Source organism: Hemiscyllium ocellatum, chromosome 26 (assembly GCF_020745735.1).
Source record: "Hemiscyllium ocellatum isolate sHemOce1 chromosome 26, sHemOce1.pat.X.cur, whole genome shotgun sequence".
NCBI classification, from domain to species: domain Eukaryota; kingdom Metazoa; phylum Chordata; class Chondrichthyes; order Orectolobiformes; family Hemiscylliidae; genus Hemiscyllium; species Hemiscyllium ocellatum.
Window position 1 is genome coordinate 34,579,414 of NC_083426.1, and position 25,010 is coordinate 34,604,423.

General features: G+C 38.8%; 1 protein-coding gene across 11 annotated transcripts in view; it reads right to left on the reverse strand.

The window, feature by feature from the left end:
- The window catches only part of LOC132828406 (ladinin-1-like), a 157,200-nt gene that overhangs the window by 120,172 nt on the left and 12,018 nt on the right, over window positions 1-25,010 (reverse strand). For 8 of the 11 annotated variants that reach the window (XM_060845476.1, XM_060845480.1, XM_060845482.1 and 5 more), the window contains exon 2: window positions 13,060-13,149. The exons of 1 other annotated variant lie outside the window; for it this stretch is intronic. In XM_060845476.1, coding sequence (XP_060701459.1) covers window positions 13,060-13,149 — 90 coding nt within the window. Of the gene's footprint in view, window positions 1-13,059; window positions 13,150-13,231; window positions 13,308-13,579; window positions 13,657-25,010 lie in introns of those variants that run through there. 2 more of the 11 variants (XM_060845486.1, XM_060845487.1) reach the window with 2 other exon arrangements.

The following is a 25,010-nucleotide window of genomic DNA, read 5'->3' on the forward strand; positions in this document are numbered from 1 at the left end:
TTATACCTTTATGAACAAGAGGTTTCTTTTTAACCTAATTTGGGAATGTGAGCATCTATGACTAGACCAGCTTTTAATACCCATCTCGGTTTTCCCTTCAACAGTTTTTTGTGGTGTATATACACTCACAATGTCATTAGGGAGGAAGATCTAAGATTTTCACTCATTGGCAATAAAAGGACAGTGATATAATTCCAAGTCAGGTTGGTTTATGGCTGGAGGTGAAAATGCAGTTGGGGTATTCCCATGTTTTTTTTTCTATCTTTTTCATTCTAGGTGGTAGAGTTTGCAGTTTTGAAAGGTGCTGTTGAAGGAACATTGGCTGCAATACATCTCCTAAATTATGTGCTTCACTGCCACTCTGGATCAGTGGTGGAAGGAATTAGATAGGGTATCAATTCAGCAGGACTGCTTTATCATGGATGTTGACCTTCTTGAGTGTTGTTGGAGAAGATCCCAACCAGGAAACAAAGCAGTGACTGCTTCGCAGAACATCTATATTCTGCCTGTGAAAAGGACCCTGAGCTTCCAGTTGCCTCCCACTTTAACACACCACCCTGTTCCAAAAATGATATCACCTACTTTAATAGACCAAGACACATAAATAGAAAGCAGAACAGAACACCAGCGCTTCACCAGAGGCTCACTGATGATATTACCTAGCATGGTGATGAAATGTCTGAAAACAAACCTTCCAGCTCAGCGAGAAAACTTACAACCAGAACTCCTTTGTCTATCCAACTGTTCTTCTTTCTCTTTGGGCTCTATCCCCACCTATCATTTACTCCTTACCCCTTCCCCCTACCCTATCGTCTGCATAAAAACCAACATTTTCCGAGATACCATCAGTTTTGAGGAAGGGTCACCACACTCACTACACCACAGCTCTATTGCTCATGCATCAACAATTTCTATAAAACAGAAGTCATGCTTAACATTCATATTCTCTTTGTCATCCGCATGCAATTACCACTGTTGCAAGTATGACGTCCACATCTCAAAGCATTCGCATACTTAGCTATTTAGCAATGACAGACTCTCCTCTTCCAACTCCATCCACAAAAGCTTGTCATCTCCGCTCAATCTCCTGTGATGCTACAACCTACAACTATAATTTCAATGACAGGACAAAGTTGGCAAATTTCAAATTCAGACTAATCCTTCCAATGTCCTAGTAACAGTCTCTCTAACTAAGAAAATGCCTCAAACAGGGAACTTCCACTAGCTCTGCAGCAGCAAAATTACATGTTATCATTCTTCAAAGCATTGTGATTGGTATGGGTTACACTACATATTATTGAGACCAAACCCTCCACTACATTTTTGACACCCAATCCCTGTAATGCTTCAGAGTCAATGTTTTCAGCTTTCGTCTCTCTCTATATCAAGATAGCCAACATCTCATCTGAATACCATTCAAAAATAAACATCAGCAAAACTTCTATCAAATCAGAAAACGATCATGAAACTGATGCCAACTGCCAGTAAAATCTGCCACTTAAAGGAACAATCATCAGGATCATCTCTAGCACAAATCCACTATCGATAATGAGCATGGGTAGAATTTTCCCAGCCGTTGGACAACATGGACAATGGCTAGAAAGTTTGGAAAATATGGCAAGAATGAAAAATTTTGGTTTTTGACGTTGAGAAAAAAAGTCTTATTTTTCCTGTAAGATTTCAACAGCTCGATAAGGATCTGCTTAGTAAGGGGCATGGACATTATTTCTATACACTTGCATCTCCTTATTAGCTAACCTTGCCTTATTCCTATGTAGTTCACTGAAGCACTGATGAGAAACTAAAGACAACGCCAATTTCCAACCTGTAAATTGGAATAGTTACCGAGCAGATCCAACTCGCTGGCTGTTTCTCTGGGACTCCATGTGAAGCTCCATTCACCAACATCTCAGGGCATTGTCCATGGGCTGCAGCTCTTTCCACTCTTCATCCATGGATTTCAGCATCAGCAAAACACCAACCTCACCACATCATCGTGGCCAACACTGGAACAACTCCGGAGACACTTCAGTACTTTGCTGCTGCTGTTTGGAGCTCACAAACAACTTAAAGTACAGTGGTCCTGCAGGTGACTCTGTGCTCAGGAACAGACATCCATCTCATGTATTTGCATAGAATGCACCTCATGACTTTTTGATTGCTTTCTTAACATTCAGTCACTTTGTGCTTACTTGGATACTCAATGTTTCTACCTTACCTTTTCATGCATTGCCACTTCCTTGAGAATTTACAGATATCTCTGGCATGCCTCGTTCCTTAGGAAAGACAGAAAACTAAGCAGCTTGTCAGCTATGAACAGTTAAGTGGATGGACGTGTTTCTGTATGGCACTGTCATGCCCGCAGCATGTGCCAGCAGCCTCTGTGGCAAACTCACTGCATGTATTTCAACCAAATGGCCTTGTTTGAAAGAGTTGGAGGAGTAGTCCTCAGCAGAACAAAGGTAATTTGGCACCTATGGTCACTCAGAAGCTGGCACCATACTTAGTCAAGAGCATTGTCTGAAGTCCTTTCAGGGTCAGGGAACCTGCAGAGTTTTAGTTTCGTAACTGCTGCTATCAGGGTCCAGGATTCTTGTCCTTCCAGTCCAGGGATTGGTACATGGTCAGTACTTAGGTTTGGATGATAAGCAATGAGAGGGGCTGTCAGGAGGACAGTCCATGCTTTGTCAGGGAACATAATAATGGTTGTGCAGCAAATACTGAAGGGCAGCATCTGACCTCTCCTTTTCGAAGTGGTACACAGTCAAAGATTAAGCATGGTACCTGCAGTATGATTGCTGGAAGGCTAAGGCAGTGGCGAGCACTTCTGCCTCTAGTGTCATACAATTGATTGAGAAAAACACGATGGAGCTTGGATGCACAGCTAATGAGTTGGGAAACAAAAGATTGTGTGACAAAAGACATCATGGGCCATGCTTGTAAACCCTTCATGAAATTCCCCAAAAATGACACTTTCTCAAAAGAAAATGGGATAATTCAGCAAATGGAAACTGAAAACAATTCTATTGTTGAAAAAGTATAGTTACTGAGATACAAGGAAAACTGATCCTATCAAAGGAAGTTAATAAGGTTTAATTATTTTGGTATTTGAATATCATAAACGTGCCTGATTCCAAACTTTTCACACTCTGCCAAATGCACAATTTGATTGAAATTCCTGGCAATATGAACCACATCTGGTGAAAAACATTATTTCATATGCTCCTCGAAAAGATGTTGATATCATCCCATTAAAAAAGACTTCAGAAATTTGTGATATGAGCAGTAATAACACTGGTCACAATACAAAATTTCCAGTCTGTATTCCCATTTTGTGAAATAACAAATGTCAAGGCAGGTGTTTTCCAGCAATAAAGGTCACCTGAAAATTCCCCCCAAAAAGATGATAATACTTCCTTCAGTCCAATGATGCTATTTAATGCTTTAAACCTTGAAGAGGAATATGTTTGGAATCATTATACTGCCATCAAGAGGCAACATTTCTTGCTGAGCCACATAAGTATTCACTTATGATTTTGAACAATGTAAAATGGAGACAAAATATCTCAAGTAAATTTGAAGCAGTTCCCTTTCAATGAAAGTGTTGCACCACAAGAGCAAAAACCACTGGGAGAGAAATTATCTGCCATTCATGAAGGTCCTGGAACGTTCACAAGTGTTTTGATATGTTAACTTTATTCCTTAGTTGTTATGTAGTGCAAGTTAATATTTGATTCATTCTTAAGATCACAGTTAGGGACTTTAAGGAATAATATTAATGCTTTATATATGATAGAATCCTTACAGTGTGAAAACAGGCCATAGGCCCAATAAGTCCACAGTGACGCTTCAAAGAGCAACCCACCTAGACCCATTCCCCTATATTTAGCCCTGAATCATGCAACTAATCTACAAATCCCTGAACACTATGGACAACTTAGCATGGCCAATTCACCTAACCAGTACATCTTTGGATTGTGGGAGGAACCTGGAGCACCCACACAGACAGACAGTCGCCCAAGGCTGGAATCAAACCCAGGTCCCTGGTACTGTGAGGTAGCAATGCTAACCACTGAGCCACTGCGCCATCCATGTCCCAGTACCTCTTGCAAGTTAATTGATGTACACATAACTATATTGCCAACTAAAAGAAAAAGGTTGTAGCACTGCCTCTTAGTTGATCCACAATATTAATATGAAATATTCACTGTTATATTAGATTTCAAAGTTAAGTTAAGCACCAGGAGCTCTGGCTGTAATTATTTTAATAGAGACAAAAAAAAACTGCAGATGCCGGACTCTAAAGTAGACAAGCAGGAGGCAAACCAGGCAGCATCAGGAGGTGGAGAAGTCAATCTTTCTGATGTAACCCTTCTTCAGGACTGGGGTTGGATGTAAGGGGAGCTACAAATAAAGGAGGTAGTGGAGGAAGAGGGGAGAATGGGAAGTGGGGCCCAGCTGAGATGCTTGGTGAAACGTGTCCCGAGTTCACGTTTGGTCTCCCTGATGTAGAGAAGACCACATTGGGAGCATCGGTTATAGTAAACTAGGTTGAAGAGAGGCACGTGAACTACTGTCTCAGCTGGAAGGACTGTTTAGGGTCCTGGATGGAGGTGAGGGGGGTGGTGTTCCTCAGGTTTTGTATCTTTTACAGTTGCAGGGGAAAGTACCGGGAGTTTAGGGGTGGGGGTTGTTGGTAGTGGAGGGGGGAGCAGGTTGATGGAAAGAATGGCATAAACCAAGGATTGGCGAAGGGAACAGTCATTGTGGAAGGCAAAGAGGTGTGAGGAGAGAAAGGTGCTCTTGGTGGTGGTGTCTAATTGGAGTTGGTGGAAATGTTTCACAATGATACGTTGGATGCAGAGACTGGTGGGGTGGTAGGTGAGGACAAGGGGGACCCTGCCGTTTTTGCATTTGGGGGGAGGGGGGAGTTTAAAGCAGTAGCTGAGCATCTCAGCTGGGCCCACAGGGGCTGACTGGACCTCCCAGTCACCAACTATTTTAATTTCTTTTCCCATTCCCTCTCCAACATGGCCACCTTTGGCCTCCTCCATTGCCACAGCAAATCAGACCACAAATTTGAGGAACAGCACCTCATCTTCTGCTTGGACAGCCTGCAGCCTGGAGGGCTCAACATGGAGTTCTCCACTCCCTTCCCAATCCCTCCTCCCTCCCTTCCATTCATCTCATTGATCCTTCCTTCTAATGACCAACCAGATACATTCCTCCCACCGACCAAACAGGTTGTACCCTGTGTTCACCTATCCCCACCTCACCACCCCGAATCCTCCCTCCCCCACACCCCCCCCCCTCTTTATTTGCAGCTCCCCTTACACCCATGCCCAGTCCTGAAGAAGGGTCACACCCAAATATTGACTTCTCCACCTCCTGATGCTGCCTGGCTTGCTGTGTTCATCCAGCCTCCTGATTGCCTACTATATATTTTGACACTTGAAACATTCGCTCTCATGCTTCAGAGGCTGGCATCTGGAGTCTACAATAGATTTCAATGGTAATATGACTCATATCATTCCACTTTATGCAGTATGCAACATCATCTGTGTTCCTTACTGCCATTTCCTAATGGCACAGTACTTACTGTGGCATTTTCCCAGGTGACCACATCTAGTACTTATATATCATACCACCATTATATTGCACTGAGTAAATGGTGTTTGAGGTAGTTTGCTATCACTAATCCCCTTTTGCCATTGCTTATCTTAGTCCTATCTAGTGATTAATGCATTGGAAAGTGCAGAGTATCTGCAGAACAGGCATTCTCTTTAAAAAAATGATTTATTGCCTGAAAGCAATATATAAAACTACATTTGGTCGGGCATAATTATTAGGATCTTAGGGAACTGATATAATAAGCATCTGTTTGCCAATCTGCCCACCGAAGTTGCAACTTAATCATTAAATCCAGAGCCTTTTAAATCTTTAATTTTTCATGATTTTCTTCTTCTGATAGACTCTTTTGTCAGATTTCATTAAATTTGCTCATTTTCAGCTTTGATAATTTCTGGCATTTTCCTGATTCTGTAGTCACTGGCTAAATTTGTCATCCAACCCTTTCAATGTTTCTTACATTGTGGAGCCTGATATCGAGAGCATCAATGTTCAGTTTGAGAGGTGAGAACTCACGGTTATATTCACTTGCCTTTACTGTCTGGTCTTTGTACTGGGAGTCTCTGAAGGGTTTGTCAAAATATAACCAAAAGGACAACGCAGGTATAATGCTCCTTGACTTGAGCAAATCCTTTGATATACAAGATTATTTCATCAGAGCAAAGGGCGCTCAATTATGACAATCGTTTGTTGTGAATAACTAAATGATTTAGTCAAATAATTGTGAAGAAAACTACATCAACATAAAAAGAAGGAATGTGGTTTTTTTTAATTCTCATTGGAGCATAACAGCAGGTGTAGACCATCAAATCTGTACCATTACTCAGCATGATCATGGCTAGTTATCCACTCCAACACCTTTCTCCACCACAGCATCTCTATATTCCTTTGCAACATTGGTATTTAGAAATTTGTCAGTCTCTAAATTTCCTCATTAACTGAGCTTTCAAAGCCCCTCTGGAATTCCAAAGACTCTTAACCTTTTGAGTAAAAAATAAATTCCCATTATCTTGGTTCTAAGTGGATTTCCCCTTGTTTTGCAATTGTTTCTCCTGGTTATAAACTCACCAACCAAGAAAAGCATCGTACCGACATTTACTCTATTATTCATTTTAACTATTTCACATGTTTCAGTAAGATCACCTCTTAGTCTACAAGAGAAGCTCTGGAAAAGACAGACCTCATTTTGCCAATCTTTCTTCATAGAACAGTCCTTATATCTCAGGGCCAAGTCTAGTGAACCTCTGTTGCATTCCCTGCATGACAATAATATCCTCTCTAAGGTAACTGTACACAATCAAGGTTGTGCTGTCTTATCAAGGTTCTACATAATTGAAACAAAACTATGTTACTCCTGAACTCAAATCCTCATTCAGTAAATGCTAACACATCATCAGGATTCTTAATTCTCTGCCTACATGTTAGCGTTCAGTGACCTATTGACAAGAACACCCAACTTCCTCTGCACCTACACTCTCTAATCTCTTACCATTCAAGTAATAATCTGCACATTTGTTCTTCCTCCCCTGATAGATAACCACCACTATATTTTATCTTTTTTTTTGCCCACTCAATAACTCTGTCCAAACCTCTTGAAGCTAGTTTACATCTTTCTCACAGCACACATTCCAACCTCCCATTGCAACATCTACACACTTGGAAATATTACCTTTGGTCCCCATATTCAAATCATTGATATAGTATATGAAGAGCTGAGGGTCAACCCTTGATCTTTGTAGTAGTCCACTACATATAACTGGTGAAATGATCTCTTTAATCCTAGTGTCTGTTTTCTGCCTGTTAAACTATCCTTAATCCACATCAGTATATTGCATTCTGTCTCACATATTTAAATATTGCTAAGCAACATTCTGTGGAGAACTTTATCAAATGCCTTCTGAAATTCAAGTGTACTATGTTTACAGTTTATGTAATTCAGTTGGTAACATCCTCATAAAACTCAAACAGGTTCATTAAACATAAACTTCCATTCATGAATTCATGCTGATTCTGCCCAATCAGGTAATTGTTATCCAAGTGTTCATTTATCACATTCTTTATTGTGGATTTTAGCGTATTCCTTACTACTTATGCAAAGATAAAAGGTCTGTAGTTACCCTTACATGCTGAACTGCCCATCTCCACCTTCTGAAATGACGGGTGGAACCATTTAGGATATATAAAATTTGCCTCATCATACCTCTTAGCTGTCTCTCCCATTCTTTCTCTCTTTCATTAACTTCCACTCTACAACCTGTCAAGCACTCTATATTCCTCCAGTTTTGATTTTCAGTGCTATCCCTCATCCCTTCACTCAACATCAAGGGACCACACTTTCAAACTACCACACGACAAGCTTTAAAATTCCTCCATCAACCTTCCCCTCCCCTCTATTTCTCTATATATATTACTGGTACCAATATCCCAGTTATTTGGTCAGTATCAATCCTTGTTTGATTTTTTTTTTGTTTATTATACATTCACAGCATGTGGGCATCACTGGCCAGCATCCTTTGGCCAGAGAACTGTCAAGAGACTTCCACAATGCTTTGGCTCTGTGGGCTAGACTGAGTAAGGATGGTAATTTTCTTCCCTAAAGGCCATTAGTTTCCTGACAATCAGCAATATTTTCATGATCACCATGAAAGCTTAAAGTCCAGACTCATTCAAATTCCACCATCTGCCATAATAGGTTCAACCTCAGAACATAACCCAAGTCTTTAAATTACTAGCTTAGCAATGAGACCACTAGGCCATCACCTCCCCTTTACTGTACTGTGACATCTTCAGGATGTTATGCTCTGCTCAAGGCACCATATAAAAGGAACTCTTATATTATTGTACCATAGTGATCTATTTTGGACTGTTTCAATATATGTTAATGTCTTGGAGGAAGAAATGGTGCCAAGCTCTCAGGCTGGCTGATGATGCTAATTATGGAAAGGTGCAAATAAAGAAATAAAGGAAGTTCGTAACCCTATTATAGAAGAATCTGAATAGGTTGCAGAAACTGGGAAATAACATTTCAGAGAAATAGAAAGTCATGCTATTGAACAGAAGACATAGGTCATGCTTGTCTGTGAATTTATAGAAATGGCTACAAAAGGCTATATTCTGATATATTTCAGAAATGTGGACTTCTATTATAAAACATTATCTGAATGATAAGTTATGACGGGTTTACTAATAAGTGAATTAGTTTGTGATCTGTGCAAAGTTTACTTTAAATAGCTCTTCAGGGAGCTCCAATTAAAAAGTAACTGCTGTCAAATAAGAAAGTGTGAAGAGGAATGACCAAAAGATTGGTTAATGAACCAGGTTTTAATGACTTTCTCAAATAATAGAGATTTTAACATAAGGATATGAATATTAATATTATGGCCAGATCTCATTATAGAACTGAGAGGAGCACATGAGCAACCAGGATAACATATGGGCAGCAAACTGAAGAATGAGTTGAAGTTTGCAAAGTGTGATGGACATGAGCTTTGTCATGAATGTATTGAAATAGTCATATGTGAAAAGCACAATGGTGAATTTTAATAAAGCTGGGCTAAGGCAGAGAACAGAGACATGCAATGTCATAGAGGTGGGCAGGAGTGGCAGCAAAGGAGTGTGGAATGGAGTCAGTGTAAGGGTGGGTTTTTGGTGAAGACCTATGACTTTGACTTTATCATTGTTTAGGCAGACCAAATTATGACTCATCCAACACTAAGTAAAATATCCAATCTAACCACAAAAAGGCAGTGAAGGGGTTGAGAGTGTTGGTGGAAAAATAGAGCAATGCTATCAATGTGAATGTGGGACGTGACCCTCGTCTACAGTTGCATGTTAATGAGGACATCTAGGCTTGGAAGTGATGCTGGGTCTATGAAAGAAGCACTGGGAACGTTTGCATTGACAGTGAAGGGGTGGGAAAGAAATTATTGCTACAAATGCTCTGAAATAAGAATGCTCAGAAATAAGGAAGTCCCAAAGGTATCAAGGCAGATGTGAAATGCAGTTAGCATTGACTTGAGAGTAAAGAGAAAAGTGGGCAGTAGCAGAGGCAAGCAAATAGATTGATGACAAAAAAGGTCCCATAAGTTCCTGTTAAAGTTGAGTGGAAGATGGAGAGAGAGGGATTTAAACAGACAAATGGCAATGGAGAAAGGAAGAGTGATGTTATCTTTGTTTTCCAGGTGATCCTAAATAAATTGTCAGTTTTCAGAGATGAAAATAAACCTTGCTAGAGCTTAGAATGTGTTAAGATAGTGATAAAAATGGACTATCACTTTTAAACTTCTGTCCTCACTTTAATACCTGGGACCTCTCACGAATTGGTTTTAAAATAGAAAAGCACTGATGTAAAATTGCCATAGTAATAAGAGACTGCAGGTTTGAGCCAGCTCATGAAACAACAATGGACAAGAATCAGTCAGAACTGAAAATAACATAATCAATAAAAATGAAACCATTCACACACACAGACTTTTCTGATTGAGTTGCATCTTTCTGAAAATTTCACACATTGGGATAAAACACTGACCTACAGAAGATTATCCAACTTGAAAAAAGTAATGAGGTCAGACATGTGACTAAGGATATGCTTTTCAGCCAACTGCTTTTGGTTTGAGCAACAATAAAAATGGTGGATTCATAATGGCAGAACTGGAAAGTTGGATCTCACTTCCTGATTTTCTTTCAGCCTCTGTGAAGGCAATACCCAGAAAAAAGCAAATCACAGAAACATTCATTTGCTAAGAACTCAAAGACATCTACAAGTTTTACTGCTGCACAGGATACAAGGCATTATTTAAAAACCATCATCTCACATTAAACCTAACACTCCAATGACTCTAAGGACTTTTTAAAAACTGTGTATTCTTGTTTTGCCTTTTTCATAATAGACATTCTTCAACTTTTAAAGTGTGCGTGTTTATGATATGCTTTATTAATTTTTGGGGGGTTGGAAACAATGAAATTCCCCTTTTTTTCACGGAAGCAAAGTTGTATTTACTCCTTTTTTAAACTGGAAAACTGAGTTTTGACTGTTGCAAAATTACCATGGAGAATAGAGAATATTGCAGTTATGTGTGGTAAAGCTTTATTGTCAGTAACTTGGGATTGGGTTTTTCCTATGGACAGAAGCAGGAGGAAATGGAGGTGGAAGGCAGTAAGGCATTTGGCTGATGAAGTGGCCAGGAAGAGATTTGTTAGTGAATCATAATAACATATTTTTGCATCTTGTTATTCATGAGGATTTTTAATATTTCCCTTGAGAAATTAAAAAGCCTTTAAAGCTCACTGTCAGCACATTTTAATACTACAATCAAATTTTTGTTTATGTTTGGTATGATACGTTGGTGGGCTGATATTTGGGAACATATCTGTCAAACAATGTGCCAAATTATATTCCAATTTGATGACACTTGGAGTGAAAACCAGAAAAGTCCATGTGTTCCCACAAAGCTTTCTACTGATCATAAATGCACACATTCAAATCACTGACTTTATCATCTTGATCCCTTTCTAGATATGTTCTATTACCAAATAAAAAAGGCTTGGCTAAACCATCCTTATTTTGTTCATTAAATTGGGCACAGCTCATATCCAGGCTCTTGTTCACCAGTCATCAGAACAGTTCTTTTAAAGGATTTGTTGGTCCCCTCATCATAGATTATTTTTATCATATATGGTATGAAACTTAGATATCTACTGATGATTTGGAGATGCCGGTGTTGGACTGGGGTGTACACAGTTAAAAATCACACAACACCAGGTTATAGTCCAACAGGTTTAATTGGAGGCACACTAGCTTTCGGAGCGACGCTCCTTCACCTGATGAAGGAGCGTCGCTCCGAAAGCGAGTGCTTCCAATTAAACCTGTTGGACTATAACCTGGTGTTGTGTGATTTTTAACTAGATATCTACTGACAGTTTGATTCTCATTAAATTATAACCTTGAAAAATCTGGTTTCTCCAACAAATGACATTACTGAAAAATGCTATCAATTTTAGACTCACACTAATCCGTTATAAAATTATCAACAGGAAAATAGTTCAACCTTGTTAGAACCCTTGCTGATTTTTAACTTTTTTATTTTTTTCATAATTTTCAGTTTGGAGCTGTGAACTGTGAGCTGAGAAATGAAGGTAATCTTTGCAACAACAGCTAGTTTTTTAAAAAAAAGAACAAACAAACTCTTATTTGTTCTTGAGGTCAGGTCGAAAAGTTAATTGCAGTTTGTGTCTTGTCAAAAAGTATTTTAGATAAGCTTAATGCTTAAGCAGATGGCAAATGTTGAATGTTAATATCTGATCTCGTGAGGAAACAGTCTAACAAAGAGCTGTCAGAGTTTGACGTGGCTTTTGGACTATGCTTGGGTCAGAAGGATTGTGCCTACAAAAAGTACCAAACAGAGGATAGATTGCTCTCTGGTTGTCATTTAATTATCAACCTATTGAAAGTTCAGAAAACAGAGTCTCAGTTCTAAGTATTAAATGAATATTCCTTAGAATCCATCTGCATGCATCAAGTGTCATCAGAACCCAAGCAACATATAAATTTATGAACCTGTGATCATGGAGGCTGTTTGAGTGAACTGACCAGTTACATCTATTTATCTTTCCTTTTCGATGTATCTCTTCACACACTATGTGTGAGAATAGGGGCTAGAATCAACGAAGGCTGGGTTTAAAAACACAGATATTAATTAGATTACTTTGTGGTTTAACTTTGCTGCTTTATTAATGAGTTGTTAATATTTTGTTTATACTATAAACCTGGTGTCTGGTATTAGTTATTGAAAAGACCTGGTTAGGAACCATTGGGCTCAATTTTGAGGGTCATTGAGTAATTTACTTTTACTGTGTTGTGTGTACAGAGATAGGGAGGATAATTTGACTCAGCTATCTGTCTCTATGTCATAAAAACCTTTGTTTGGAGATGTCATTTTCTCAACATACCTGTGGGAAAATTAGAACTAAATTGTTACTTTTTTCTGGTATATTTATCAAAAAGACGTGCAATAAAATGTGGGCAATTCATAACTTATTCCTGTAGATTCTGTCACGCTAATGCTTATAAGCTTAATCAAATACATGTGATAAATATAAATTTATCAAATATATCCTAAGTTAAAAAGGTTTCACATAGTTTTATAAAAATTCTGGATTGTAACTATTGTTAGCTGATTAATTTTTTTTTGCTTTATTTCCACTTGAAAGAAACCCATCTTATTAAAACTGGAAAATGGAAATTAATTACATTTTCTTACATATTTGAAAACAAACTGAACGTTTCTTCAATGATTTGGTAACAGGAAAGAGACTGAGTAATACACTTTGATGTAATTCATGTGCATGCCCTGAGTACAGATATTATCACACAACATCAGAAAAAACATTACAGAGAAAATACATTGTTTATAGAAATATTTAAGTAATTACCTTGTGGAGCCAGAGGAGTGCTCGCTTTCTGGTCTGTGAACTTCTGTTAAGGTCTTGTCTCCTATATTTGCATTACAGTTACTTTTTAAACTGGAAGAGAATATTTAAAGATATAAAACTAGTCAATGGTAAGTATGAGGTTGCTGAAATTAAATTTAAATAGGCTACACACCTCAGTTTAATGGTTTTGAGTATTGCTTTTCTTAGTTTACTCTGCTTCTGTGGCCCCCAGTAAGCATGTGTACATATGAAGAGGCGAATGGCAGTAATAAGGAGTTGGCCAAACTATATGCAGATTTAAGAGGATCAGTCCATTTTTCTAAACTGGGTATGGGGGGGATTTGTGGGAGTGTAGCATGATTCCATATGTGATGGGTAAAGTGCTACTTACTACAATAATTCAAACTATATCATTTCATCAAATTTTCATTCATTATAACTGTTGTTGTGAGGCTTAATTCTGGAATTGTTTGCAAAAAAACTTAATAATTCAAAATAATTATCATGATCATAGACTTACCGGTTGGAATGATCTCTAATTGCAGTAATCCTGTGTGCATATTGAACAGGTGCCTGTTTGAAAATCCTGGTGTATGCCTTTTGTAAATAATTACATATATTGCAAATAAATGTGGAATTATCAGTGACAGATAAAAAGATGTCATATATCATTTGTTATCATTTTTCTACTTATTGCTATGTTATACCTATGATGATGCCATATTTTAATTCAGCTATATATCTAAAATCTCGACATTATTGTGTACTTTCTTATTGCCATTGCAACTTCATTAATGAACCATTCTTTCTTTAAGAAGTAATCCTTCATTGATTTTTCCTAATCATGTCTCTAATGGCAATACCACAGATTTCAAAAATGAGGCCATTTTAAAAGTGAGCAAAAACTAGGACACATTTCTGTTTAATTTTTGGGAGCCAGTTTGAGACACAGAAACATGGACAGTGTTGTTAAAAGAAAATTAATGATTTTACATGAAATGAATGAAGAGGAAACCTGAAACCTTACAAATCCCATTACCTCCAGATTAAAAGGACAAAAGCCTAATCAGAAATAATTACTTCTTCGTAAATCTGATCTTGATTTACATTGGGTGGGTGATTGAGAGTGTAAGTGTTGGGAAAAGTATGCAGGAGTCCCATAATAGGTGACAAATCTGTGTGAATGATGCATGGTCACAGTGAGAGTGGGAGACTCTGGGCACCATCAGGAAGGAGTCAAGAGTAGGGTGTTGAGAGTAGTGTTGGAGTAGATGCTGGGTGCTTGGACTTGCCCACAATCTGGAGGGGGAGAAGAATGTGTCAAAGATTGAGAGAACCATATGTTCTGGTGCAAGGAGTCTCAAGGTGGTCACAGGAAGCAAATAGAGAGAATATTAGAAAGAAACCAAATCAGTCAAAATTATTAAATCCCAGCAATCAACAGAAAATTCACAAAGTACAAAAATAATCTTAACAATCCAAGATTGACACCGCTAAGAGACGCAGAAAGGCATCTGTGTACTGACAAATCTACATACGTGTGGATCAGTATTTGTTGCCAGAAGAATACATTGAAATTTCTAGACCATGCATAACTTCTTCCCAAGAGGAACAATGATGAGGCCTGTAGTTCAGACTTATATTGACCCACGGCACAACTCTGGAAAATGTCCCCAGGGATTCCTTCACTTTAAGCTCCCTAAACAAGTCGGCCTCATTACACATCACCAAATCTAGAACCACCTGTTACCTCGTGGGCTCTACCACAAGCTACTCCAAAAAGCCATTTTATTGCTTTCACAAAGTCCTTTTCATGGGATCCACTCCCAATCTGATTTTCTCATTCTACCTGTATATTGAAATCTCCTCTGATTACTGTAATAATGTTTCCATATATGCCATTTTTACCTTCTAGTTTATTTTCTGACCCACATCCTGACAACTGCTACATAACTCCCATCAGGGTCATTTTCCTTTGCAGTTCCTCAACTCTACCCACACAGATTCTGCACCTTCAGACATTATATCATTTCTTCCTATCGTTTTCTTACTGACAATGCCACTAAACTCCTTCTGCCCACCTGCCTGTCCTTTCAATAGGGACAGATATCCTTGGTTATTTAGTCCCCAGCCCTGGTCTCCTTGTCTTTGTGACTCCCACAATATTGTACCCATCAATTTCAATCTGTGTCACAAGCTCATTTAACTTGTTTTGCACACTGCATACATTTAAGTATAACACTGTCAATATTGCACTAATTCTCAGAATTTTCCCCTTATCAGCTATATATGAAATTAGATTCCTGAGCCTTTCTGTACTCTCTGTCCTATTACTTGTTCTGGAAACTTTAATAAACTCTTCTGATCCCACTCCAACTTTAACTTCCTCTATAGGTTTCCATGCAACTAATTCGTGAACATACAGGGTGTTGCTGGCTACTTTCAAGTGTAGAGGTATGAGAGATCAGTCCTGTCATCACAATTTGTTTCTGTGACTCCTGGTGGACCTGCATTACCTGGATGTTGGATGTGGAGTGTGGCAGAATTTGCCATAATTTCTCTTTGTCTTCTATGTTAGAATAGCAGCTGAAAAACAACTGCATGTCTACAGAGAGTGTGCAGAGGAGTGTGACTAGCTGAGTTGCTCTTGCAGAGAGTCTATATGGACATGATGGGCTGAATTGTCACCTAATGTAATATCATGGTACATATTACTTTCTGGTATATTTCTCATTCATTGCTTGTATTGCCACCTCAAAATCTACTTCATTCTGCTATGATAGTTATCTGGATCAAAATGAAATATAATATAACACGTTTTACAAAGCCTGTTACAAGCATGCACTTTCCTCTGACAATGTGGCTTCTGGAAGTGGACACCTCGGAGAATCACGGTGGTAGATAGGCACATAGTAACTGTGCGGCAAGATCAACTGTCAGAGACTCTGGTCAACCAGTCAATCACAATTTACATTTTGTGGACCACAGAGATAAGGCAATGGACTAACTACCAGCTCCAGCAAGAGCAACATCCTCAGTGAAGCATTTCTCAGCAATAAATGTTCTTTCAGCATAGAGAGACTTTACAGATCTTGCAGAGTCAAAAACTGAATGGGAGCCAATAGTTCTGAAGTGAATCTTTGAAGTTCAAAGAGAACACATTGTGAATCTTTCAGACTGACTGACTCTGTGAAGTCAGAAACTTGGCGATGGGAAATAAGGTAATGGCAAATGTAAGTACTTTATTTATAAAGAGTATTACAGCAAGAAAAAAGGGTCTTCAGATCATTTGGTCTAAACTGGTCATCAAGTACCTATCTCCTTTAACCTCATTTCTGAGTACTTGGTCCATAATCTTGTGTGCTATAAAGTTTCAAATGTTCATGTAAGTACTTCTTAAATGTTATAATGGTTCCTGCCTGGACACCCTTTCAGTCAGTGAGATATAGGTGCTCACCATTCTCTGAGTGAAAAACAGTCCCCTCAAAATCTCCTGTTCCTTACCTTAACTTATGCTCCTCTACTAAATTATATGAACACTGTCTATGCCTGTCATAATTTTGTAGGCCTTAGACAAGCTGGTAGTGGTTGGCATTGCAGCACATGCAATATCTAGTTCACCAGCACAAGGGTTGAAACTTCAGCCTTGTTAGTTAGTAATGCTGACCCTAACCCAATATAACCATTTGCTATCTAAAGAAGAGTGATTTTTTTTCAAATCTATTGCTGGAATATAGCAATATACAAGAAATGAATGGCTCCATTCTACATTACACAATTGCTAATCTGTCTCTATTCATCTAAACTTGACTTTAATGAATCATTAATCACTGAAGCGTAGTCAAAGTAAATGTCATACTTCAAAGTTATTTGAGCTGGTATTATTATAATTTTGTTTGCAAATTATAATTCAGTCCTTATATTGCAGAATGCATTCATGTGCTTCACTTTAGGGAATATTCCAATGTCTAATAAATGGCAAGAGAAAATTCTGGTTTGCCAAGCATGATTCATCTAAGACAGCAATTCATTATAACTGGTTTTGCACCTCAAACCCCAAAGGATGTATTTAATCACATTCAAAGAATATTCTGTGATTAGGAACTCCTGTAGTGTTGTGCAAAATGCCTGAATTTTATTTTGTAATGTATATGGAAAGTTAAGAGGAAATTGCTTTTGTGCAAATTTAAAAAACGAATATCCAGCTCTTCGAAATACAATGGCTCTGTAGGGGAATTTATAACTTAATAGACTAATCCTAGTATCAGCAATTTTTGTAAATAATGACTTCCATTAATACAGAGGGTGAGGAAACTTGGCTACTTAATTTAAGATTTTTTTAAAAACTAATACTACTTCCATAATAGCCCATGCAGCCAACACTCATTTTATCTTGTGCAAGCTGCATCAAGCTCCATTTTTGTGCAGCAAAACTTGCAGGAAACGTTCACCAGAATAATAGAGTAAGAAGGCTGAGCTAGCATCAGTGTCACTTATTGATTTGACATCATCAGTGCCATTTTGGAGTCAGTGCTCCAGTTGAAGTCTACTGTTAATCTCAGACAGTTGAACATATATCCAACACCAAGAAGGATCACTCAACAATCCCAAATAAAAGCACCGCCAATTATTTTTTGGTTAGTTGCTGATTTTTTTCTCTTGGTTTTTCTGAATTTTAAAATAATTTGGTGATTTTCTTTTTAGTTATTCAATTTGCTAATACTTCAGGCCACATGGGGAAGGATTGAATGATTCTTCACAAATCATTGTAGCATTGTTAATCATAGAGTTGATCACAGCTACAGAAATGAAGGTTGTTGAGGAAGGTTTGTCTACCGAGTCGGTATGGGTGGAAGTTAGGAACAGCAAGGGAGTGGTCACCTCATTGGGGGTTTTCTACAGACCCCCTTTCAGCAGTAGGGAGATTGAAGAACTCATAGGCCGGCAGCATTTTGAAAAATTCAGACATAGCAGTGTTTTTGTTCTGGGTGAATTCAACTTTCCTAATATTGATTGTAACCTCCTTAGTGCAGATGGTTTGGATGGAGCCGTTTTTGTTAGGTATGTTCAGGAGGGTTTCCTTATCCAGTGTATAGACAGGCCAACAAGGGGAGAGGCCATTTTGAATTTGGTGCTTGGCAATGAGCCAGGACAGATGTCAGATCTTGTGATGGGAGAACACTTTGGTGACAGTGACCACAACTGCCTCACATTTACTATAGCCATAGAGAGGGAAAGGAGCAGTTACCATGGGAAAATATTTAATTGGGGAAAAGGAAATTATGACACTAAATGATAAGAGTTGGGATGTACAAATTGGGAGCAATTGCTCCACAGAAAGGGCACAACAGATATGTAGAGACTGTTTAAAGAGCAATTGTTTCGAGTGATGCATAAATTTGTTACTCTGAGACAGGCCAGAAAAGGTAAGATTAAGGACACTTGGACGACAAGAACAGAGGAGCTTCTCATCGAAAGGAAGAAGGCAGCTTACGTAAGATGGAGGAAACAAGGGTCTAGCACAGCTTTAGAGGATTACAAGCTTACTAGAAAGGAGCTCAAAAATGGACTGAGGAATAAGAGAATGATCAGGGAGAAGGTAGGCCCGATCAGGGATATCATAAGGAACTTGTGCATGGAGTCTCAGGAGATAGTTGAAGCCCCAAATGAGTTTTTTGCTTCAGTTTTCACTAAGGAAATGGACCTTGTTGTGAATGGGGACTTTGAGGAGCGGGGAAACAGGCTTGAACAGATTGAGATTGAGGAAGTCGATGTGCAGGAAACTTTGGTAGACATTAAGATTGATAAGTCCCCAGGACCAGACCAGACTGATCCTAGGTTGCTCCAGGAAGCGAGAAAGGAGGTTACTAAGCCACTGGCGAAGATCTTTGCTTCCTCACTCTCTAATCATACCGGAGGATTGGAGGGAGGCGACTTTTGTTCCTCTTTTCAAGAATGGGAATAGGGAAGTCCCTGGCAATTACCGATCAGTCAGTGTTATGTCTGTGGTCAGCAAGGTTTTGGAAAGAATTCTGAGGGTTAGGATTTAGCATAGCATGATTAAAGGCAGTCAGCATGGCTTTGTGAGGGGCAGGTCATGCCTCACAAATCTTATTGAGTTCTTTGAGGAAGTGACGAGACAGGTTGACTAAGGTCGAGCAGTGGATGTGGATGGTGTACATGGACTTCAGCAAGACATTTGTCAAGGGTCATCGCAGTTGGCTCATTCATAAATACAGGGAGATTTCGTTGTCTGGATTCAGAATTGGCTGGCTGACAGAAGGCAGAGTGGTTGTAGATGGAAAGTATTGTGCCTGGATGGTAGTGGTAAGTCGTATCCTGCAGGCTGTGTTTTGGGTCTCTGCTCTTTGTAGCTTTTATAAATGACTTGGATGAGGAGCTTAAGGGGTGGCTTAGTAAGTTTGCCAAAGACACAAAGGTTGGAGATGCTGTTGATAGTATCGAGGGCTATTGCAGGCTTCAGTGTAACATTGACAGGATGCAGAGCTGGGCTGAGAAATGGCAGATGGAGTTCAACCTGGATAAATGCGAAGTGATGCATTTTGGAAGGTTGAACTTGTATGCTGAGTATAGGATTAAAGACAGGATTCTTGGCAGTGTGGAGGAACAGCGGGATCTGGGTGTGCAGGGACATAGATCCCTCAAATTTGCCACCCAAGTAGATAGGGTCATTAAAAAAACATATGGTGTTTTGGCTTTCATTAACAGGAGGATCGAGGTTAAGAGCCGCAAGGTTTTGCTGAAGCTCTATAAAACCCTGGTAAGGCCACACTTGGAATATTGTGTCCAGTTCTGGGTTGTCCTATTATAGGAAAGATGTGGAGGCTTTGGAGAGGGTACAAAGGAGGTTTGCCAGGATGCTGCCTGGACTGAAGGACTTGTCTTACTAGGCGAGGTTGACTAAGCTCACACTTTTCTCTCTGGAGAGAAGGAGGAAGAGAGGAGACCTGATCGAGGTGTACAAGGTAATGAGAGGCATGGATAGAGTCGATAACCAGAGACTTTTCCCCAGGGCAGGATTGACTGACACAAGGGGTCATAGTTTTAAGGCGTTAGGAGAAAGGTATAGAGGAGACGTCAGAGGTAGGTTCTTTATGCAGAGAGTTGTGAATACATGGAATGCGTTGCCAGCGATGGTGGTGGAAACAGAGTCATTAGGGACATGTAGCGACTGCTGGGCATGCACATGGACAGCAGTGATTCAAGGGTGTGTAGGTTAGGTTATTTTATTTTAGATTAGGATTGATCTTCAGCACAACATTGTGGGCTGTCGGGCCTGCACTGTGCTATACTTTTCTATGTTCTATGTTCTAAATCACTTGCCTTCAATCATGATTTTCATAGGTTTTGTACTTATTGGACTATAGAAAGATAGGAGGAATGATTTGAGGTGACATAGAAAAGCCAAGGTTTGGAAAAAGTGCAAGAGGATGAGGATAAACAATCTGAGAAGGCGACAATTCACTGAGAATACATGAAACAAAGCTCTCTCCGTAAGAAACAGCCCCCCAGTTGTCTTCACTTTAGAAAGGATACACTTTCTAAAATACGACAACCATGACACAGCTCAAAACACAAGGCTAATGTAACCAATGGCTGTGGTGTGAGAGTGAGCTGAAATGTTTGCACATGTGGCTTTTTGCAAGCTAGAGCAAGTTATAATTGAAACATCTCCAACTTTGCCACCAATTATCTTGTACGTGCTGCTATATGTGAGTTCTTGTACAGTAAAAAAAACATCTAGTTTAGTGCATTTTTGCAACAATTCACGGGTTATAAGAGTAGACTCTGGTTACTGCAAAGTCTCTCAGGAGGATATATCCCAAGGTCTTTTTCCCACAAGATATTTTACCAAGTCCTCATGACATTGTCACAGTGGGTGATGTTCAGTGCACTCAATCAAGCATTAACCCTTTGAGTTCCTTCTAGATCCAGATAAAACATATCGTTACAAAAGAGAGGTAATTGAAATATTATATTTCATGAAAGTTGCATATAATTAATGAGGTAATTAATCTAGCCTATTGCAGTCATAAATATGAGAACCTGTGGAGAACGTTCAGTGGATCCATGCCATTAAAAATCTGCTAAACCCAACAATCCATAACTAAGAGAAGGTATGCTTTCCTCTCAAATGGTACCAGTTCTGTACTTTTGCTCCACTGAGACCACTCCCAGTATCAACAATACAGCTAAAGGAATCCTGAGAAAAGTTAATTCAGGTCAATGACTTAATCAATATTGGTTTGCATTTGTATTTTGGGATGAAATTTCAACAGGTCCTGAAATTTCACTGTATCTAAAATAATCATTCAGCATAATTACCAAAGGGAGGGCCAGTTGTTGGATGGTGATCTCACTTCCAGTGTTAGAGAATCATTTGAAGCCCTTTTAGCATGGAAGGAGCTGTAGCCTACCAATGAAGGCAGGAAGGGAGAGAGTGAAAGAAAGAGTGCCCCAAGTTGAAGGAACTCCTTTGCCACTTTTTGCACGCTTTTAAAACAGAAGGGCAGTCTGTAGAGGCAGCTGATACCATGTGGCCATGCCTGCTTCAGGGTAGTGGCTCAGATTAATCCTGCAATCCTGGCACTTTGGAATGGGACACTGTTACATTTAATGTGGTCCAGCCATGGGAGGATTGTGGCAAATTAGAGTAACAACCAGCTCCAGGAAATACCAGATAAAGTCCAAAAGAACTGCAGATGCTGTGAATCGGAAACAAAAACAGAAATTGCTGGAAAAGCTCGGCAGGTCTGGCAGCATCTGTGGAGAGAAATCAAAGTTACCATTTCAGGTCCGTTTCTGAGGTTCTGAGGAAGGGTTGCCGGACCCAAAACATTAACTTTCATTTCTTTTCACAGATGCTGCCAGACCTGCTGAGCTTTTCCAGCAACTTCTGTTTTTGTTCCAGGAAATTCCAGACCTTCCCAAATCAGTCGTTGCCTTCAGGAGGTATCCAAAGTCCAACATGTTAATTCTGTTCATCTCCCTATCTACTGTGCCTGGTCGATTGATATGTGCCGTTCAACATGATGCAGTCTATCAGTCAAGAGACATTTTGTGTGCTGCCTGCGTTGAAAACATAGCTATAAGTTAATAGTGCAACTTGATGCCCATAAATGTTTTCAAACCCAGACAGAATAAATAAAAAATAAGGAGAGAAACTGCCATTGCTGGATATGTTAGATAAAATGCTATAAACTTTAGAAAAGGTCAACCAGCATTTGTACTGAAATCAAAACAGAAAATACTGAAGATGCACAGCAGGTTAGACTTTTGAAGAGATAAAGAGTTAATTATTCATAACAATATCCTTCTAGATATCACCTAGGTCCTTCAGGAACATGGGTGAAAATCCTGGAACTTCCTCCCTAATGGTATTTTGGTGAACATACGACAAATGGACTGCAAGAGTTCAAGAACATAGCTCGTCATTATGTTTTTAAGGGTCATTAAGTATGGGTAAGATAAAATGCTGGCCCAGTGACTTTGAAAAGTTTCTCTCATGTAACTTCTGGTTTATAATTCCTCTGAGATGCAGTGTACCATGTTACTTCAAAAGTCTGTCAAACAATCTTAGAAGGCACCCAAAAATTCAAAAAGCCAGGACATAATGCTAAGACTCTCAGAATTCGGTCAGTTGCCATTTGTAGAGGGTCCCTGTGTTAACTTGACTCAGGGAAAATATGGCCTACTTTATTCAAACTCACAAAAGGCACTAACTTTATTTACTTCATCCCAATCAAGAACTAGTTATGGACTAGATGTTTTTCATTCTGGCACAAATAAATTTGCTTAAATGTTTTATGTGTATGACAATAATTGAGCATTGATTACATTCCTGAAACTAAGGCAGAAGGGAATTAGGTGCAAACCAATTCTGACAAAGATTTTAAGATCTATATTGCCCATCTCCAGACCTGACGTCATTTCATGATGTGTTATTTTCTTGTGTTGTAGCAACAGTTCTGTACTTATAAACTCAAACTTGTCTTCCTTTGAATTATCCAATGTATGTTGTGCAGAGATCAGACAAAACAGATTTATTTAAATTTAAATAGGAAGTTTGATATTTTGTCTGGTGCTGAACAATCCATATATTGTCTATCCACTTGAATTCTATTCATTTGCTTCTTTGTTGCAGAAAACCTTTAGGATTTTACTTTTTGTTTGTTTGGAGTGCTTCCTGTTTTTTATTACCATAGTTGATCTTTACTCTGCCAGGTTTCTACCCCACCCCCCTTGCCCCACTGTGCTTTTCCTCTTTGAACTTTAGACTTTAATTCACTTGCCTTAAGCAGTAGACATTGTTTGTATGTAAAGAAAGCATTTAAATCTTTTATAAAGGAAACAGTGGCTGGAATATGACAGTGAAGTTTAAGTTCATGTGAGTTCAAGAAACACCTCATGTCTGCAATGGCAACAGTACATTGGTTTACAAGATGTCTTACCTGAAATATTAATTTAGAATGTAATTGATCAGAAATTTATCTATATCTTGGATCTTTGTGAAAGGACACTTTACAAAGAAAAGGAAATGTGCTGTGTTAAGAAAAAACTCTTGTAGTCTTAATTAAGGCCACTTTTGGGCAGGAGGATAATGATTTAGAAATTTTGTTTCTGTCACTGGCTTGCTCTGCTTCCTCTTCTCGAACAACATATGCAATTTCAAGGCAATTTCAAAACCTGGGATGTCCTGATCAACAACATGGTGTCCGCTGCTACAGAAATGCACTTGACATTCAACACCAATGAAAATTCCTCTTTTCCTTTAAAATGTGAAGTTGTCTTTAAGAACCAGAAAGCCCACCAACCTCTCTCCTCTCCCAGCAGCATGTAATTCATGCCAACAGCTCACCAAATGAACTTAAGTGAGGCTGTACCCTATGTTTTAGGCCTCTCACCAATATCATCAGCAGGTATAGCAGTCGGTCTTGCCACTGCTTGTCTGGAGTCTGCTGTAGACAAAAGTCAACTCCAATAGCTTATGGATTGTGTCAAGGCCTGATGTCAGAAGGTGCAGTACAGTCACAAGACACAAAGAAAAGTGCTTTATTATTCAGCAGTCACCATAAATCAGTTAGTATGAAACAGATCAGCCAAGACTTGTTCATTGTGAGTTTATCCCCACCCAACACTTTCTCTGATATATGTATCCTCTAACAATGATATTTCCATGAATACATGGCACTGAATTAATCAGAAGCAATAATAATAATGTGCTTCCCAAGATACTGGGAATGAATCACCATATTCCCCCAACCTATTATGATTAGCATCATTGGGTCTTCAAATCTGTTTCCTTGTATGAGCTGTCATTTTATTTTGCAAGCAGAATGAGGTCCGATATATTGTAAATTAATGAACCATGTGATTGATGACAGACTGAGCCTAAAGCTACAACTTTCTATTTGAACCATTAATTGATTCCAAAGGTAAAATCTAAGGTGAGAATTATTCATTCTCACTGAATTGACAGAGAATAACAGCTGTGAAATCCTATTAATTGAATATATCCCTATATTAAAGATTGTAAAATATCTCCTGTTCAGTCATAGCTGACTATCAATAGGCTACATTGCATTGGTTCATTTTCTAAACAACCTAATTTAAATGCATTAACATTGGTTGTGAAATATACTACATTTCAAGAGAAATAAAATCCCGTACTGAAAGAAAAATCTATGCAGGAAATGTTGGTTGATATTTGATAGAGGTTCTGTTAAATTACTCATTAAAATATTATTTGTAATTATGGTGAATGCATTTTCTTACAAAGAATTTACTAAGTGCGAACAGAATTGAAGAATATTTAAATATGACTCCAACTCAGTAGGTGGTTAAATTATCATTGCCAATTTCATGTCAGAAGTCTGTTCTTAATAACGTTAAATATTTATTCAAAATTATGTGAATTATGGAGTAATTAC